The sequence below is a fragment of the Haemaphysalis longicornis genome, unplaced genomic scaffold, assembly GCF_048455015.1.
Source record: "Haemaphysalis longicornis isolate Haplotype H1 unplaced genomic scaffold, Haemaphysalis longicornis Haplotype H1 scaffold_5, whole genome shotgun sequence".
Classification (NCBI taxonomy): Eukaryota; Metazoa; Arthropoda; class Arachnida; order Ixodida; family Ixodidae; genus Haemaphysalis; species Haemaphysalis longicornis.
The window spans coordinates 23,076,704-23,095,867 of NW_027526385.1; the positions used below are offsets into that span (position 1 = coordinate 23,076,704).

The window sequence follows — 19,164 nt, forward strand, 5'->3', positions numbered from 1 at the left end:
TACAACAAACAAAACAAAACTATAAAAGGGCGTAACATAACAGCACCAGATAACAGATACGACTTTGTACGTCTTCCAAAAACCGTGACGCACTTTAAAACACAGATGATCGAGTAAAATTAGAGCCAAAAGGGCATAAGAGCTCTACGAATAAGATGACATGCCAACACGGGTATAAGAATCGAAGTTAAGACCAACAAAGCTCGCGTTTGCTAGACTTATGAGCAGTTAAAACAAACCAAACTTCGAGTTTGCACACGCTTTTTTCTATTAGCATGTATCCACCCTAAATCAAGCCTGAAAGAATAAAAGCATAAAATCGGAGCCAATAGGCATAAAAAACGCTTAAAATAGAATAACAACATGGGTGGGATGGGAAACGGAAATGGTGACCAACACAGAGTGCGCGAGGCAACATTTAACAAAGCCTAAAAGTGACTAGAAATACCGAAATCTTTTAAACATGACCTTCTAAGAAGGCTAACTCTGTGGGCAGGAGGCTTACCGAGGGTGTGCTGACGCAATCTTTCCCAAAGTCTCTGATTCTGTAGGCTTCTATAATCTCTCTTTCTGTTTGATCCTTAGCTCTTGTAAGGAATTCGGTGTCTTCAAGCTTGGGAACGCACCCGCAGGTTTTACAATGCATAGCCAGATGCCCGCCCGATTTATTTTTAACAGAAAGATTGTGCTCCCGCGCTCTCTCATTAAAACAGCGCCCAGTTTGACCAATGTATACCCTTTGCAGGACAAGGGAATTTTGTAGATTACGTTTAAAACGCATTTCGTGTAGCGCTTTTCGTGTCTTTTTTCACACCCTTTCTTTTTTATTTTATACATTAAGAAAATCTTTTTTCTTTTAGACATTAGTCGTGTCCTCTCGTCTCTTCGTCCTCGTCTTCTGCGGAAACTTATTCCTTTGTAGTTTAGATGTTTCTGTAAATGTATTCCAGTTTACTTTTGATTCATTAAACGTGTTTTGGGAAGATGGGCTGCTTGTGCCTCTACCTATATACGTTAGTGAAGTGCGGAAATGGTCAATACAATGTGGGTCCATGCCGAAACCCAACTGAAGACATGGAAAGAGAACTGTAGAACGAATAGCCAAGTCAAGATGTGAGCATGTATTGTTTCGTAAGTTACAGTATGTAGGCTGTTTTTTGTTGAAAAGTCATGCTGCCGAAAACGTTAAGAATTTCTCCATCATGCGACCTTGGGCATTCATTCTGGAGGAGCCCCAAAGAGAGTTGTGTGCACTAAGGTCCCCTGTGAGGATGTATAGTTCGGGCAAATGGTCAACCAGCGCCTCGAAATCAGAGCTCGAAAGTGCAAGATCAGGAAGAATGTAAATAGAGCACACCATTATCAACGTATTTCACATTATTGTGCGGATGGCTACAGCCTCAAGGACCGTGTTCAAATTGACAGGGTGGCATTCTAAAGATTTCCGGGTGACAATGGCCACACCACCCGAAGAGTGCGTGCAGCCAACCGTGTCCTTTCTGAATACCGTGTACCTATTGAAGAAATTTGTTTGTTTGGAAATGAGGTGTGTTTCTTGGAGACACATGATACTTGGCTGATGGGCATGCAGCATCTCATACACATCGTCAAGATTTTTAAGGAGGCCTCAGCAGTTCCTTTGAATGATGTTTTCTGTTCCAATTATTTACATTTATAATGACAGGAGTGTGTATGTGTGTGTGTGTTCATGTGTTGTCTTTCGTGGCTTGTACTCTCGGAAGGGGTTTTTTTTTTGGCATTTCTAATGGCTTGGATATCGAAGGCCGCTTCTTGCACTGTGTTGCAGGCCGGAACGGCCCGACATCCATACCATCGTCAGATGTTAAAGGGGTGCCCGACGGGCAGGGCCCCCTAGACTTGGTCCCCTTTCTGGGGCCCTTCGTTTGACCCGCCACCGCCGAGGGCGTCGGGGGCGCCAGAGGTGGCACGGGTGGTGCGGTGGCATTGGGAGCCAATGCGGGGCCCCTGGTGTCCATCCCCTAAGCCCCCTCCAACGCACTGGAGGGCGGGGAGCAGAGGCGGGAGCGGCAAAGGTCCCAAAAGAAGTTGTTGATACCACATCTGCTGCGGCCTTAGCAGGGGGTGGTGTGATGGGTTGGGCTGCCTGAGGCAACCCAGAGGGGGGCGGCGGTGGGACCATGTCAGACTCAAAGATCCGGGTCCCCGTGGAAACCAGACCCTACTCCGCCCCCCGGCGAGCTGCGTCGGCGTACTTCCCTAGAGGGAAACAGGCGAATCTCTTCCGCGCCTCTGGGAAAGGCGATGTGCTCAGCTACTTTTATGTTGATGATCTTTTCCTCGATTTAAGCATTTTTTACATTTGCGGGAGTACGCCGCTTGCGGCACACAGCAGTTCACACATGTGAGGGTGTCCGATGGACAGTTGTCGGTCGAATGATCTTGTGCTGCGCATTTTGCATAGGTTGATCGGCTACGGCAAGAGTTTGTACCGGGGCCGAACCGCTGGCACTTAAAAGAGCGCCGCGGGTACGGGATGTAGTTACGGATGGAGCACCGGATAAAGCGTGCATTTCTATGTTGTAGAAGAACTGCGTGGTCCAAAGTCAAGATGATGTGCTTGGTGGGCATCTTTTTGTCTTCTCTGCGGATGATGATGCGCCTCGCGGAAGTGACGCCCTGGTCCTTCAAGCCCGCAAGGAGATCCGCATCCGTTTCGTTCACAAGATCTGGCTCGAATATCACACCCTGCGAACTGTTGAGTCTCCGATGGGGATTGACCGTCCAGATCAGCCAGCCTAGTCCGAGCTAGAAGCTTTGTGGACTGCTGCTTGTCATTTACGTAGATGAGGAGTTCACCAGTCCTTTGTTTTTGGCCTTATATGATTTTCTATTATGGCTTCAGGATATTTTGCGACCAAGAAGAGTGACTGTGATGCAAGAGGGTGAACTGGACTGACAGAATTTATGAAAAGAATTCGAGAGTAAAGACCCGGTTAAGGAAAAGTTAAGGATAGCAAGGGGGAAAAGATACTTTGGTGCTTCCCCTTTTCAGAGACCGATCCCGTTTGGGGGGTTATAAAATACCAGAGCATAGTATAAAAGCAGGGACGGGGTACTTTCTTTGCTCGGGTTACCCTGATACCGAGAGAGGTCCCGGAGCCCCCTGCCTGGTAAACAGACAGGGAGCCCATCCGCCGGAGCTTGACCTGGGCTCCGACGGCCACCGTTTGTGGTTTCTTACCCTTAACCTTCAAACACATCACCACGGTAGGTGACAGCTGTGTTGAGGAGTTCGGAGTCCGCGGTGTCGCCAATACCGTCACCAAGATTGCTCAAGGTGCCCCGTGCGTCCTACAATAAATGTATAGACGCCTACTATACGTCGCAGGTCGCAATATGTTAGGTAATTTGATTTATGAATTTAATAATTCGTCTTGTACCTCCCTGTAGAATACGTACACTCTCCTTCACGCTATCGGGAGCCTAAAATATAGAGAGCTACGCAACAGGGCACCACAGCTTCGTTTAGGGGGAAGAAGACTTTTGAAACACCGGGACAAAAATGATTATTTCTCTCTCTCTTCCTTTCTGTCCGTCTTTCTCTCTCTCTCTTTCTCTCTCTGTCTGTCTCTCATTTATTCAAGTCACAAATTTTAAACACGTGATGCAGAGCACAACACACCTGAATTCGTGTGCTAGACAAGGCTAACGTTTGAAATTTTTCCTTTCCTGCGAACCCCAATGCTCAACACAGGCTTACAAACCACCCAAATATCACGTACGCGTCATGGTGTATAGGGCAAAGCTTATACCCAGTTTTACTTTGTTTACTGTGAAACCAAAGTCCGCAACATTGCACTTGGGTGAGTTCAATTTTTAGAAACATACTCAGTGTTAACGCGTGAACTGAGCACCAACTTTCCATTGCTACACACTGATGGAAGAAGGACGCAATGTGTACAAATTGGACTGCTAGTTTCACAGAAAACACGTTACAGTTGCAAAAAAGCGGCACCCAGGGTAATCTTCTTCCTTTTATGTCCTCCGCAACAAGCGAAAAAGTACATGCGTTTTGGAATACTGATAACAAAGCATTCTCCTTGTTAGGAACAAGTATTGTGCGAGGGCGCTAACGAATGCTCTTGTTAGCCAAACGGAGCGAACTTAAAATCGTCCACTACCGTGGTGCACACAGCAAGCAGTTTGCACACACCAACGCAAGTCTCTTTTTCTTTGTACCGCGTGTTCTTTAAGCTGGCGCTTTGATTTTCGCAGCTTCTCAAGAAGAGCCTAATAGGGTGCAACCCAGCAGCCTGAATTCGAGACATTTTGACAAGTTTGTACCTATTTTTTTGCTCATTTTTAACTGTTTATTTTTGAGGTCACACTTCTTGTGACAACTCTGCTAAGAAGACCTTCCTTTTGGAATAGTCGGAATTGAGGGAAAGGGCACCGCCAGATACCCTATTTGTATGTTCTTTAAAAAAAAATCTGCATAAATGATAAGTGGACCCGTTGAGTTCAATGCTTTGTTCGAGAATTCTATATTCGAAGTGGAGGTAGCAGGACTGGGTGAGGATTTTGATGTCGACGGGAACGAGCAGCTTAGCTTCCTCGAATGTAGCAGAGCTGCGTCAGCAGTGCTGAGCATGCTTCGCATTTTACCGGAAAGGAGGAAGAAGAACGGTGTTGATGATGTCCGAACGGTGTCAAAAATACAAAACCAAACACGGCTAATTAGACAAATGGCTTGCATTTTACTTTTTAGGGTTTTTAAATGGCGGACTGCACATCACCTTAAACGCCTTTTACTGAGTAACTGTGTGAAAAAAAGGTAACAGCGAAATAACACCACCAATCGGCAATAAACACCCATTAGTTTTGCTTTCAACGCGCTTGCAGGTAATTTGTTGAAGTGACTCGCTTTCCCCTTGTGCGGCGAACAGGCTTCAAGGCTTTACCCTTGACGAAGAATACACATTCTCTACGGAAGAGATCACACGTATAGAAAATTTGCGTACAAACTCCAAAGCTGCCACAGGAAATTTTCTCATTCCCGTCTTCCTATGCTTGCATTCATCACCCCTAACTTGCAATCTACTTTGTTTAAACCATTCAATAAATAAAATTGCGCCCACCTCACCGCGAGGGGAACCTTGTGTAGATGCGACGCATCGTGGGGTTCACTTGGTGTTTCCGTTGGATTGATTCTGAAATCGCGTGAACCGTGTCAGGAACGCGTAGGATGATTGTATTTTAGGAATATTATTATTTTTTATTGGCCAATCTTGGTCAATCTCTCTAGGTGGTACGCTTGGGGCTTCGCTGTCGCAACGACCTTTACTCCATCATTGTTGCTGTAAGTGGGAGCTTCTTTTCTTTTATTGCAAGTGTTAATCATTGCCCCATCATGCGTTGTATCATTAGCATCCTGACGTAGTTTGAATGAGTCAAGGATATAGGGCGCGTTCGTAACATTTGATTCCGTCACGGTTTTGTGGCGCAGTGGGAAGAGCACCATGTACCTCGCGTTCCGCCCACAGGATCGTGGGATCGAAACCGGGCGCCGCTAACTATTATTTTTTTATAGTGTAGGGGGAGGGGTGTGGATGGACAACGCCGTATGGAGGGACAACGCGAGTGAATGAGATGCAGTCGCATCTAAATTCTAAAGACAAGCAAAGTTTCCCTTGACACAGACTTCAGTCAACGGGCAGTTATTCACAATTGCTCAAAATATACAAAACAATACATCAACGCAGGCTGAACACTGGACAACACAACAAAACCTCCAAATAATGACTTGTCTTATTTCAGACTAGCACTCCCAACTTTGAGTTCTCAGCACCCTATCAGTTTTCACAGGATTGATAAGAAACACCAGTGCTAGCATGCGTGAATATACCAGCGATATTTTAGAGCGATATATATATTACGCTATATCTTCAAAAGTCAATGCTCCATGTCACAATGACCTTGAGAAGCTGACGCGCATGCTGCACCTTTACTTCTCATCGCTTCCTGGGCACGGAGCCTCACTGCCCCGGTACCCCTTATAATAAAACAGCGTAAAACGGCTCCCAGTGACGTTCGGGCTATGTGTGAGTATGGATCAGCGTAAGCAACGTCTTATTATGGCAACACTGCTCTAGAGGAATTTAGAGAAACGAAAACTAGAGAAGCACACCACGCAGGCAAACGAAAGCATTGGTTTGCCGGCTGGTTGTTCTGCGCTTAATTCCTCCGTTTCGTCATTTATGGAGCGCCGCCTAGGCGGCGTGTGCCTGGCCTTAAGCTCAAGCGGAAGGTTGAATGCAGTCAGACGGTTGATATAGCTAGACGACAGACTGCAAAATCTTAAGCAACGACAGACTTTCACGAAAAACTGACCATAGTCTTTGGCTTCCGCTCGTAAACATGAAATTTGGAGGTGTGAAACATAAGCGGTTTTACGACTGTCCCCGGCTGACAGCCTGTAAGCCGTAATCTCTCTCCTGAACTGAACGTGCAGTATTAAAGAGGATACTATTTTCACGGAGTGTGTTCTAAGCCGACGTAGCACGATTAAAAGCAAGGCGACATATCATTGAACCCACAACTCTTCCCTTCTTCCCCAACCTGAACGCTCGTCGGCAACGACTGCATTTTGGGGGCCAGTGCACGCGACATCACTGAATAGCGGCGCATCCTGATTACCATGTATCGATCTTCCTCCAAGACAAGTTGGCAAGCCAAGGCGGAATAGAGCAAAATATTGATATGGCTAATCTACGTTGCGTTCCCGTTGGCACTTCCCCGACTCGTTTAGTTGCATGCAACGCTATATTGTGACGGGGCAGTCCCTGTTCGCGCCAAACATGCGGTGGGCGCTGCGCCGCTGATAGAAGACGACGAGAACGACAACGCTTGGCCCCGGACTCACGCTGCTGCCTAATCCAGTGCTTCCCAGCTTGTTCGCACTTATAAATAGCTTCACCTTACGCGTCTTCGCCACGTAACATCCTTGGTGGAGGTTGCGGAGTTCGAGTGAACAACTCATCCCGTACCATCGCACGGGCGTGCTCCACCAGCTTCACCCACCACGGAGCTTCGTAGTGGACGCTCGGTTCCTCGTGTCACCATGCCGACCGATGGAGCGACCGCGTCGACAACACCCCTCGTCATCGTGTCTCATCCCCGGGAGCCTGGCCTGTTTACCGGAACAGACGACGTTGATGTCGACGACTGGCTCAGCCTCTATGAGCGTGTCAGCGCTCACAACAGGTGGGACCCTACCATCATGCTGGCGAATGCCATCTTCTACCTGAAAGAGGAAAGTCCCGCGCGCAAGTGGTTTGAGACGCACGAGACCGAAATGACCAGTTGGGAGGTGTTCAAAACGAAGCTGCGAGCGGTATTCGGAAAGCCTCTTGGCCGTCAGCTTGCTGCCCGAAAGGAGCTCGCATCGCGCGCCCAGACGTCGACCGAATCTTACGTCGCCTATATCCAGGACGTCTTGGCCCTTTGCTCGAAGGCTGACAGCACCATGACGGAGACCGATAAAGTAGGCCACATACTGAAGGGCATTGCGGATGACGCATTCCACCTTCTTATGTGCAAAGACTGTGCCACAGTGGAGTCCATCATTACGGAATGTCGCCGATTCGAAGAGGCCAAAGGACGCCGTATCGCCCATAACTTCACAAGGCTTCCGCACACAGCAGCTACATCTTCATGTGAAGATGGACGTCCACCAGCCTGTATTTCACGCCTTCAAGATCCCGTTTCGCCGTCGGCAGATATAACAAAAATCGTGCGCCGAGAACTGGAGGCTATGGCCCCTACTACTGCGGTGCCATACGGGCCGGATCGGAACGAGCTCCACACCGTTTCCGCCATCCAAGCCATTGTCCGCGACGAAATAGCCAACCTGGGCCTTCACCCTGTGTGCGCGATTGGCTCTACTTTACAACGACAGTTTAGGTCTCCCGGTCCCCACATCGACCATCTTCCTCCCCGCTACCCCGCACCTCCACCAAGGATGTTACGTGGCGAAGACGCGTAAGGTGAAGCTATTTATAAGTGCGAACAAGCTGGGAAGCACTGGATTAGGCAGCAGCGTGAGTCCGGGGCCAAGCGCTGTCGTTCTCGTCGTCTTCTATCAGCGGCGCAGCGCCCACCGCATGTTTGGCGCGAACAGGGACTGCCCCGTCACAATATAGCGTTGCATGCAACTAAACGAGTCGGGGAAGTGCCAACGGGAACGCAACGTAGATTAGCCATATCATTTCACGCACGCGCGCCTACCTGGCAAACAACACCTCAAACAAGGTCAATGACTGGAGTAAAAGGCAACAGAAAGCTTCCTTTTGAAGCAGCCGTACGGAGCTGCAAACTCTGAACTGCAACTTTACTCTGATTAAACAGAACAGAAAGGCAACAAGAGAAGTAATAAACGCCACGGGTAGTCGATTCATGTCAGTGCTGTAAGAAAACGACCAAATGCGTGTCACTACAGAGAATAGTTACATTTCGGACGGAGCTCGCGGATGGGTTTACCTTGCTCGGCTGTTGTCGCCGGGATTTACGCGGGTGATCTGAGGCAGAAAATGGACCCGCTTGGGACCCAAGTTCATCTCAAACCCAATTTAGTTTCTGTGCGAAACTGGCAGGCTTCGTGGAAATAGAGCAGCATCCTAACTGCAGCTTGCGCAAACGAATCTCCATTCCTACTTCGCGCTTCTTTAACCCAACAGTGAGCGGAGGACCGTGTATTGCGCAAAATGTTAACAAAAACCTTTCCTGCCGTTTAGAGATTTCTAATTTAACAGTTGCGCAGGGCTGGGTCAATGGCAGGCCCAAATGAAATAGCCCAGCTATAAAACAAAGCAGCCCGAAGCCAAAGACAACTGTGTTTGGCCCTCTACAATGGTGTGACCTGCTTATTGTTTTGAGCTCCGCGTTAGTTTACGTCTTGCCGGTCTTTGGCGCCACCGTCCTTTAGACACCTTTACTCCTTTTCTTTATTTATTATTTATTTATTCAAATACCTACATCGCCTTTCCAGGCATTAGTGTAGGGGGGAGGGGGAATAAAAAAAGGGACACAAAGTACAAATACAATTGTCGCATAAACAAACAAACAAACAGGTTGCGTTTCCTTAAATAATGAGTATACATCAAAGCGGTGAATTGGCGTTGGAAAAGGAGCACTTCAAGAAAGGAAGATGTACAGAAAGGATGTACAGACAACAAGCACTTCGTAACACAGATAACCCGGCCGTAAGCCCGGCAAACAAAGCGGCGGGATATTACTGACGCATATAATCCTGCAAACGCTTTCCAAAACAAGATGGGGGAGAGCAGACAATTTCCTCCGGTAGAGCATTCCAGTCATGTATTGTTTTGGGAAAGAAACTGTACTAAATGTGTTAATCCTGGAGTTAAGCTCGCGAATCTTTAAACAGTGATCGGTGCGAGGGGATACGTATGTTGGTTGATTTAAATAAGTTTCTTTCTTAATGCCAGTTCTGGAGTTGAATATATTATAGAACAACGAGAGTCTCAGGTATTTGCGTCTTTCAGCGAGTAGAGGCCATCCAAGTCTTCTGCAAATGTCAGCTGATCTTTTAGAAAAATCGTAATCGCCTGTTACGAAGCGAGCGGCGCGAGCCTGTATTCTTTCTAGTGCATCAACGTTTGTCTTTGTGTACGGGTCCCAGACACTGCAACCATATTCCAAAATGGGGCGCACATTCGTCAGATACAAAGTCTCCCTGACCTTAGTCGGAGCTTGCCTGAAATTGCGTCTTAAGAAATTTAGCACACGGCTCGCTTTTACTATCATATAATTGACGTGATGGTTCCAGGACAGGTTAGAAGAGAAAAAGATTCCGAGGTATTTAAACTCTGTGGCTACCGGTAAACATGCCCCGCCCATGTAGTAGTCAACAAGTAGAGGGTGCTTTTTGTTGGTGAACCTTACCAGATTACACTTTGTTAGATTGAGCGTCATCCCCCACGACTGGCACCAAAAAAAAAACAGAGTTAAGATCGCGTTGCAAAAGGTCCGCATCTGCTACGCTGGTTATATCACGATAGATGCAGCAGTCATCAGCGTACAATCTAGTACGACTGGAAGTGCAGTTCAGGAGATCATTAATAAATATTAAAAAAAGAAGTGGGCCTACAACTGAGCCCTGCGGGACACCGGATAACACAGAAATACTTGAAGAACTCACGCCTTCAAGCACCACACACTGTTTTCTCTCGAAAAGATAAGCATCCAGCCACTTCAGCAGTTCAGTAGGTATGTTAAGAACAGATAGCTTGCGCAGTAACAAGGGATGCGGAACAGAATCAAAAGCCTTGCGAAAGTCTAAAAATATACAATCAACCTGAGTGCCTGCGTTAATGGAAGTTGCAATATCGTGCCCAAATTCAATAAGCTGCGTGTCGCACGAGAAGCCCGCCCTAAAACCGTGTTGCATTGGGGAGAAGAAGTTATTGTTTTGTAGATGAGTCATTAGGTTTGTGTAAATGATGTGTTCTAGTATTTTAGAGCAAACGCTTGTCAGCGAGATAGGCCTGTAGTTAGAAAAATTGGTTTTGTCACCACTTTTAAATATCGGATTTCCATTGGCATTCTTCCAGTCAGCCGGTAAAACACCCAGCCGAAGTGATGCTTGGAACAAAAGGGTAAATAAGGGGGCTATGGACGCAGCGCAGTGCTTTAGGATAAGGTTTGATATCCCGTCTGGGCCGGAAGCTGAGTGCACATCCAATTTTTCCAAGAGAGACACGATGCCGGCTTCGGATATTACTATTTCTTGCATAGGCGCAAGCGGGTTCGAAATTTGCGGCATAGTATTGGGGTAAGTTTGCCGATTAAACACTGATTGGAAGTACACGTTAAAGCTTTCGGCTTTGCCCCTTGTATTTCCTGTGTAGTCTATGCCGTCCATGACGTCAGGAATACTAGCCTTAGAATTATTTTTGTTCTTGACATATTTCCACATCAATTTAGGGTTGGTTTTCAGTTTTTCGCCCAGGGAGTTTAGGTAAGTTTCATGCGCTTTGGTCATTTCTTTCGTCACTGCTTTGGTCATCTTTTTTATTTTGGACCGTAGCTCAGGCTGGGGCAATTTACAATACTTTCGAAACAGCCGATTTTTTCTGTTTATCAAAGACCGAAGTTCCTTATTGAGCCAAGGCTTATCAGTGCGGCGCTTAGCTGAGATAATGCGTGAAGGAATGAAAGTTTGTGTTAGGGACAAGATCTTTGTTTTAAAAAGATTCCATTGTTCGTTCATGCCAAGAGATAAGCTATGCTGCTGGAATTCAGGCAAAAATGCATCTAGCGCACGCGAGAGCGAGCTGTAGTTGCCTTTATCATAGGAGAACACTTTTCTTGGTTCTGTAGGCCGGTGGCTCTTGACCGTGCAGGTTACGTTAGCGATAACAATATCATGATCGCTAATACCGGGAATTGTGAGTACAGACGATACAAGGGAAGGGTCATTGCAAAAGAATAAATCGAGCAAAGTCGCGCTGCTAGCACTGATTCGAGTGGGTGTTTCTACGAGTTGGGATAATGAATGTGCATTGATCATTTCGTAGAAGGCTGAGTACAAGAGAGATGTATTCCGCAGTATCGGCTTGCTGGACTGCCATTCAACGTCAGGCAAGTTAAAGTCTCCACCAAGAACTACATAACTTGTTTGCAAGCTTAACAACATGTTACTCAGCTGGAACAGAGGCTCAGGAGTTCGTAACCCAGGCGGTCTGTAGAAGGAACCAACGGCCACGGAAATACCATTTTTCAGTAGAACCTTGCACCAGACAGCTTCGCAAGACTCTGTCTCGAAGTGCATAGGTTGGCTTATTATGCTATCATGAACAAGGATGAATACGCCACCACCACGGGAATTGCGATCCTTCCTGTACACGGAATAATAGGAAGGGAACATTTCGCCGTCATTTATGGTGCCGTCAAGCCAGGATTCCGTACCAATAACTATATGCGGCTTCGAAATTTCTATTCGCGAGTTGAATTCGGCCGTTTTATTCTTTAGGCTGCGGCAGTTAACTAATATGCATACAAGGTCATGGCTACCTGAAGACCCTCTACCCAAAGAATGAATTGTCTGTCGTGGCTACGAACTACATTGGACCACAGCATCCGTTACGTTGTTATAAACAAAAGTTTCTTTACCCATTTTCAGTTTATTAAACCGTAGTTTGTATTCCCCACCCTGTTCTCGTGCAAAGTGAAGCAGCTTCTGCCTTTCCTGCCTAACCTTAGCGGAAAAGTCTTCACCTATCGCATAATCAGTTCCTTTTAGTTTAGCGGCCTCCGTAAGCACTTTTTGTTTGCCCTTGAAGGAGAGAAACTTCACAATTAGGGGCCTCTGTTTTGTAGGGGTGAAACGGCCAAGTCGGTGGGCCCTTTCTATAGAGGCAGGATCAACTGAAACTTTTAGTTGTTCTGAGCAGAACGCAATAACAGTGGCCTCTGCATCGGACCAAGTTTCGTTTGCGTCATCTCGAAGGCCATAAAAAATCAAGTTGTTCCGTCTTAACCTGTTTTCTTGATCATCTTGGCAGTTGTCGAGCCTTGCGCACGCAGAAGAAAGAGCAGCAGTTTCAGAAACAAGCCGCGCCACATCGTCCTTCATCGGTAATACCGACGAAACGTCCTTTTCAACAGCCTTGACCTTCTCAGTTAGGTCGGATAACTTGTTATCAAGTACTTGTTGTTCCTGCCGAATAGAACGAATTTCCTCAAGTATTTCCAACTGTTTTGATTGCATTGACGGGATCGTCATGACCACGTTGAACATTTGCCTTAGTTGATCCTCTGTCAGGGGTCCCGGGTTTTGTTCTATGTCACCGGACAGCAGCAATTGTTTTCGCAAAGCAGTGACACAAGACAGACAATTCGCGACGAGCTCAAGAACACTCCAAACGACGATAGCCAGGCGACAGTTGGGATCTGGCACCGACTTTTTGAAAGGTCTGCCGCTTACAGAAAGGTAAGTATAACCAACCTGAACAAAAAGCAGGAATGAGCGACTGGCGTCCATGTCGGCGCCAGATCCCAAAGTGAGGGGCGGGAGCAACAGCTTATGTAGATGTATGCCGTCTTGCCGCGTACCGGGTTGCCAGCCATAGTGAAGATAATCGAAGTATCTCGGCAGCGGCGACTCTGGTTGCGTTGGGTAGCAGTTGCAGATCCCACGATAAACAGAACAGGCGTCATCCAGGGCTGAATTTTCTTGAAGAAGCGGGCATGTTGTCGGTCCGGATTCACCGAAATTTGCCTGCGCAACCTGCGCAATCTGAACAAAAAGCAGGAATGAGCGACTGGCGTCCATGTCGGCGCCAGATCCCAAAGTGAGGGGCGGGAGCAACAGCTTATGTAGATGTATGCCGTCTTGCCGCGTACCGGGTTGCCAGCCATAGTGAAGATAATCGGAGTGTCTCGGCAGCGGCGACTCTGGTTGCGTTGGGTAGCAGTTGCAGATCCCACGATAAACAGAACAGGCGTCATCCAGGGCTGAATTTTCTTGAAGAAGCGGGCATGTTGTCGGTCCGGATTCACCGAAATTTGCCTGCGCAACCTGCGCAATCTGAACAAAAAGCAGGAATGAGCGACTGGCGTCCATGTCGGCGCCAGATCCCAAAGTGAGGGGCGGGAGCAACAGCTTATGTAGATGTATGCTGTCTTGCCGCGTACCGGGTTGCCAGCCATAGTGAAGATAATCGGAGTGTCTCGGCAGCGGCGACTCTGGTTGCGTTGGGTAGCAGTTGCAGATCCCACGATAAACAGAACAGGCGTCATCCAGGGCTGAATTTTCTTGAAGAAGCGGGCATGTTGTCGGTCCGGATTCACCGAAATTTGCCTGCGCAACCTGCGCAATCTGAACAAAAAGCAGGAATGAGAGACTGGCGTCCATGTCGGCGCCAGATTTTTGGGGGGTGGAAGAGGGTGTGTGCAATACACGTTTATTTCTCTCTCACACAATCGGGTTCATTTTTTTATTTCTAAAACGTACAAAAAACAATATTATGCAGGTGTTGGTCCCAGAGTCTGACGACTGTAACAGGACCCTCGATGAGAATTGCACAACAATAATATATAAGGCAGCAAAACAAAACAAGTACTCACGACCACACCTAATTAGGAAAAAAATCCGAATATCAAGAGACATAATTTTGAGAATCAGCAAACCCTAAATTAAACAGAAGGCATAAATAAACAACAGGAAACTAAAATGAAGTACGAAAATACAAATAAAGGCATACAAGAACAAACACTTTTGAACAAACACAAACCATGAAATGTAAGTGTGATTTTCTGTGTTCAAAACAAAAAATCTTTGAGGCGTTTTGTAAAGACTCATATAGATGATAATTTCTTTGTGTCGAGAGGGAGGCCATTCCAAATTTGAATTGCTGCCAAGCAAGTTGTCTTGCCGTAATAAGCAAGGTAAATATAACTGGTAGCGAAGCTTCCATAGAAGCCCATGCGTTCAGAAAATGGCGGCTCTTAAGCTGCTCATGGGACTTAGCGCCATCTGTGTGAGGAGGGAACACTTCCGGCGGAACAAAAAATAAACAGGATGTGACGCAAGATCCGGTCAGAAAGTGACGTCATTTTGGTGGCATTAGCGGGAAAATTTGACTTCAAAGTAGCCTTAGCAGGCCTCTGATCGCCGAGGGCTCAAGTCATTGCCATCTGACGCAAGTTGGCGAGCCCTTGGCGTGTGTGTTTCAAGTCAACGCCAGCTTATACTCGTGACTAGAGAAACGTAGTTTAGCATACTGCAGCATGATTCACCTCGGTGTTTATAAGAACATCTTGCATCTTCTTTGAACCTGTATTCTGTATTCATGCCTTCCATTGCTGTATAAAAGCAAACAGTTGTTTATTTTGATTGCAGTGGGTGGCAAACGTACCCCCCCTTCCCCCCCCCCCGACAATTTTTTTTCTGCCTTGGGATACAGAGCACAAAATGACACTTGACCACTTTCCCCGGCCCCCATTTCATATAAAAACGTGCCCATTCCTTACCCCGATACCAATTTCTACCAACGCCATTGCTAAGTTTAATTGCGTCGCACATACGCAGGTAGGCGTGCGTGCCTTAAGTATAGATCAAGGTTATATAATGCTTGCTCAGTTTGTGTACTTCTGTTCTAAGAGAAGAAATAACGCAAAGTCATGCTATAATCAAGACATTTGAATTTTATTCCAGGATGAACATAAAACAAATTTACCACACTGCACAAAATGAGCACGTTTACAATAAGTACAAAATGTTCGTGGGCACTACATGCATTATGATTTTCCTTACGCGCCGAAAAATTGAATTTACCCGTAACACATAGCATTATGAGCAATGAAAGCGTCAACAGCAGAACTACTCCGAAACAAGAGAAAAGAACTAGGCACTGCATCTTGACGCAGAAAACCGGGCCGCAGGAATGCCGATTTACGAAAGTGCAGCGAGCACACCGCAGCTGTCCCGGCGTCTTATCAAGTAGACAAGGGTTTCTACAGACGTTCATTCAGCATTCACGCCTGCAATTTCCTGGTTGCATTATTAGGCAAGTGTCGCAACAGATAAGTAAAAAGAGAAACAATGGATCAATGCAAACGAAAGTGACGGCAGTATGTAAAAGCACATAGCAGGAAAGATCTGGCAGCAGCGCAGCACGGAGCAGCACAACACAGTACTGCGATGGAAATAATGCTTGCGCATACAAGTGCGGGAAGCAACGAGCACTACAAGCGTTGTAATGCAATATAGAAGACACTGAGATAGACAATTAAAGCGACTCGTTTAAATTCGATTGGAACTACGCTGAGAAGTCCTAGAGTAATTGACACCACTTGCTCCGAGCCAGCCTGAGGTGAAATCAAGAGATAACTGTTACATAACAAAGCTTTAGACCCATTTTTTTTTCGAAGCACCACCACTTACCCTTACACAACCCCCGTGCACGTATTAACAGTACTATAGTTTCGCGTTACCTGTGGAAATGAGAGGAAAATAATGCAGTAAAACGCCGGCGCACGGGAGTTGCTGTTGCAACCTTGAACAGCACATCGTTTCCGTAGGTACCGAGGAAAACGCTCCGCTCCAACCGTTGGCAGCATCGTCCCGTAGTTCACCGTGCCCGCAGGTCACGGTACTAAACGTGTCCACCGACGATACAACGCACCTCGCAACTCCATGCACAGCAAAAATTAAGTGCACACCAAATTAACAAGGAAAAACGAATGCAAATGCGCCCCACCAAAAGACGCGAGGGGCGTTACCTAGCAGACGAGAGCGCCTTTCCGAACACTACAAGGACTGCATCACAGAGCAATGACATGTGCCATTCTTCAGAGGGCGCTACAAAAAAGGTTTGTGAGAATTAACAGCATTTTCATAAATTATTTACACATTGTGCCTAAATAAATGTGGTTCAGAAATAAATATTGTTCGTAAAATATAAATGTTGTTTTATTGTTGAACAAAACTTGGTTTTTTGTTACTAGTGTTTATTCCCTCCTCACCTAGTCGTGCTTCAGTCGCCACTCCCATAAGCCCCCATGCTGATGTCACTGGCAATGGGTTCTGAATCGCTTTTTGCCCGAAGCTTCGCTACCATGTAATAAGTACGCACCGTGGATAATAAAAGTTGTTATTTGATGCAAACCTGGCGAAATTGTTGTCCTTCAGCGAACAAGATGGATGGTATCGTATGAAATGTAACATTTAAGTGACTACCAGAAAATATGCCTAAGTTGTAGTTAAGCAATTGATTTACTGTTAATATGTCGTTCTCACCCAACAGAGGTGGACCTAAAGAAAGATATGAAATACTTGTGATAATGGGAATGGATTGATTCTGGATGTGTTCGACTGATAAGATTTGGGAAGAATATGCGTTACCACAGGAGGCAATGCGTTGATTGATATGACTATGAATGAAAGCTGAATACAATGATAGCAGTGCAGGACGAGAATAAAAGTGCTGTGCCCTAAATAATTTGCGGATGCGAAATGCTCTTTTCTGATAAGTTGTGAAAAATGTAAACAAAACGTAAGGCTAGGTTCGAGTTCCATTCCATAAAATTATGAATGTTCGGTTGGAGAAATGGTGTGAGGTCAGAGCATTATGGCGGGGAAGATGCTTGTCTGCGTAATGGAAGTCCTGAAAATCATGAATTTAGTTTTTTTGTGGGTTAGTAACTAAGTAATTGTCACTGCACTAGTTAACGACGTTGTTAAGGACAGTATTCAGCTTCGAGGTAAGAGACATACCGATTTATCGCATAAAGATATTGTGTTACCATCGGCATACATGACACAATGAAAGTAATGAAGGGAATTTGGTAGGGAATTATTATATAAAATAAAGAGCAGGGGACCCGAAATGCAACGGTGGTGTGCACCTTTGTTAAATGTTATGGTTTCATAGAAGCTGTTAGCCAAATATACTACGTACTGCCTGTTGAACAGATAACTTTTCAGTAATGGTACGTGTGGTACAAAACATCGGGATCAATTGTATCAGCTGTTTTGCTGAAATGTCAAAAAACTGAACCCACAAAATGTCTGGTGTAGATTCATTTTTTTATACAGTCCTTCTAGAAAATAAGACCCCAGTCGCCCCGAACGTAGACGTCTCGATCGAAAACCGATCGGTAGAATGCCCCGATCGCAAACCAAACTGGCAATCTCTCAGGAGATTGAATTTAAATGAATAGCTATTAAGGCGTTTAGAAAATAAACGCTCAAATAATTTAATAATAGTTGGAAGAATGCAGATGTTGCAACAAATTATAAATAAACTACCACTCTTCTTTTTTAAAGAAGGGTGTGACCTTTGCTTTTTTAGGGAGGAAGTAAAAACTTTGGTTTTGAAGATACGGTTTATTGTGTTATTGAGCGCGTTGGAAATGAAATGAACGACCAATCTTAACTGACGTATTGAAGTCTTTTCCAGGCCAGCAATTGTATTTTTGAGAGAAGAAAGCGCAGCAAATACATCGTTTCCTGTAATCGGTGAAACAAAGAATGACTATCTAGCCCGCCGGATGGTAGGACACACATTTATATTCTGACGGGGATGTGTGTAAGAAGAGGAAAAGTATGCAATGATAGAAGTAGCAGTGTGACTAGGTTGATGGAAATTTATATCATTATGAATAATATTTCGCACAGGAGGACTAGTGTATGTGTGTTAAGAAAGTTATTCAGTAGAGCCCACTGTGTTTAAGACTGTTTTTATGTTTAGTCAATTCGCACTCATTGTAACGCTTTTTTGTCTGTTTTAATATAATGTTTAGAAGAGGACAGTACTTTTTATAACGCAGCGCAAGCTTATAGTTGAAGGGTTGCCTTTTTGTTTTTCTGTAAAGGTTACCTTTTTTGTGATACTTTCTCAAAGCCCACTAGTCATGCTAGGGTGATCCTGGTGTTTATATTGCCCGTCACGTTTGACCGTGTTTGTGCTTCAAGATACCGCCGTTAAAAATAACGAAGAAAACTGTAGCAGAGCTTCCTCAGCATCAAACATAGAATCAACTGCCGACCAGTTAGTTCATGTGATGGCTTCCACAAACTTGGCAGGATCCAATACGGATGAGTAGTAAATAGTGTTTCTACATGGCGATACAGTGTCAAAGGCAAGAAAAATAAGAAAATGATCAGTTGCATCAAAGTCCAAAAAGGCAGACGGGGGAGGAGGCGTTATATTACATAATTCGTGGCCAATGAGCTTGCGCGAACCCTGTCACGTGCATAACGGTGGGGGAATTAATCAAGGATTCAAGAGCAAACCCTGAAAAGCAATCAGTGTAAACAAATTGTAACCAAGTAACCACCAACCTAGTGTAACCAAAATACAACTTGGAATCAGTGTAGAGCAAGTAATCTTGAAATCGGCGACTAAAAGGATGTCTTTATTTTCAACAGTTATTTTGTTGAGGAGAACATCAAGGTCAAGAGGTAGTATGGGAGGGAAGATGAAGGCTAACGATGGATAGAACCAAGGACGAAGCTTTTATTGAGTGATAAGAAGGAACGGTTCACATCAACCCAGACCGATTCGCAGAGGCTGTCATTTAGTGCAACATTATGTCTGCGCATGTACGAGACCTCACGCGAGATAAAAACGGCTCTTCCCTTGTGGCTGTCGATTG

At 45.7% G+C, this 19,164-nt stretch overlaps 1 protein-coding gene across 1 annotated transcript; it reads left to right on the plus strand.

Annotated features, from left to right (window-relative positions):
* Positions 1–6,900: 6,900 nt before the first annotated feature.
* On the plus strand, positions 6,901–8,026 carry LOC144139610 (uncharacterized). Its single transcript, XM_077671906.1, has one exon. It carries the CDS (start codon positions 7,103–7,105, stop codon positions 8,024–8,026), a length of 924 nt encoding a protein of 307 aa, XP_077528032.1. The 5' UTR covers positions 6,901–7,102.
* Positions 8,027–19,164: the final 11,138 nt, after the last annotated feature.

Bases quoted from the DNA above. Each gene is read 5' to 3' on its own strand.
- LOC144139610 (XM_077671906.1), top strand. From the start codon at position 7,103: ATGCCGACCGATGGAGCGACCGCGTCGACAACACCCCTCGTCATCGTG.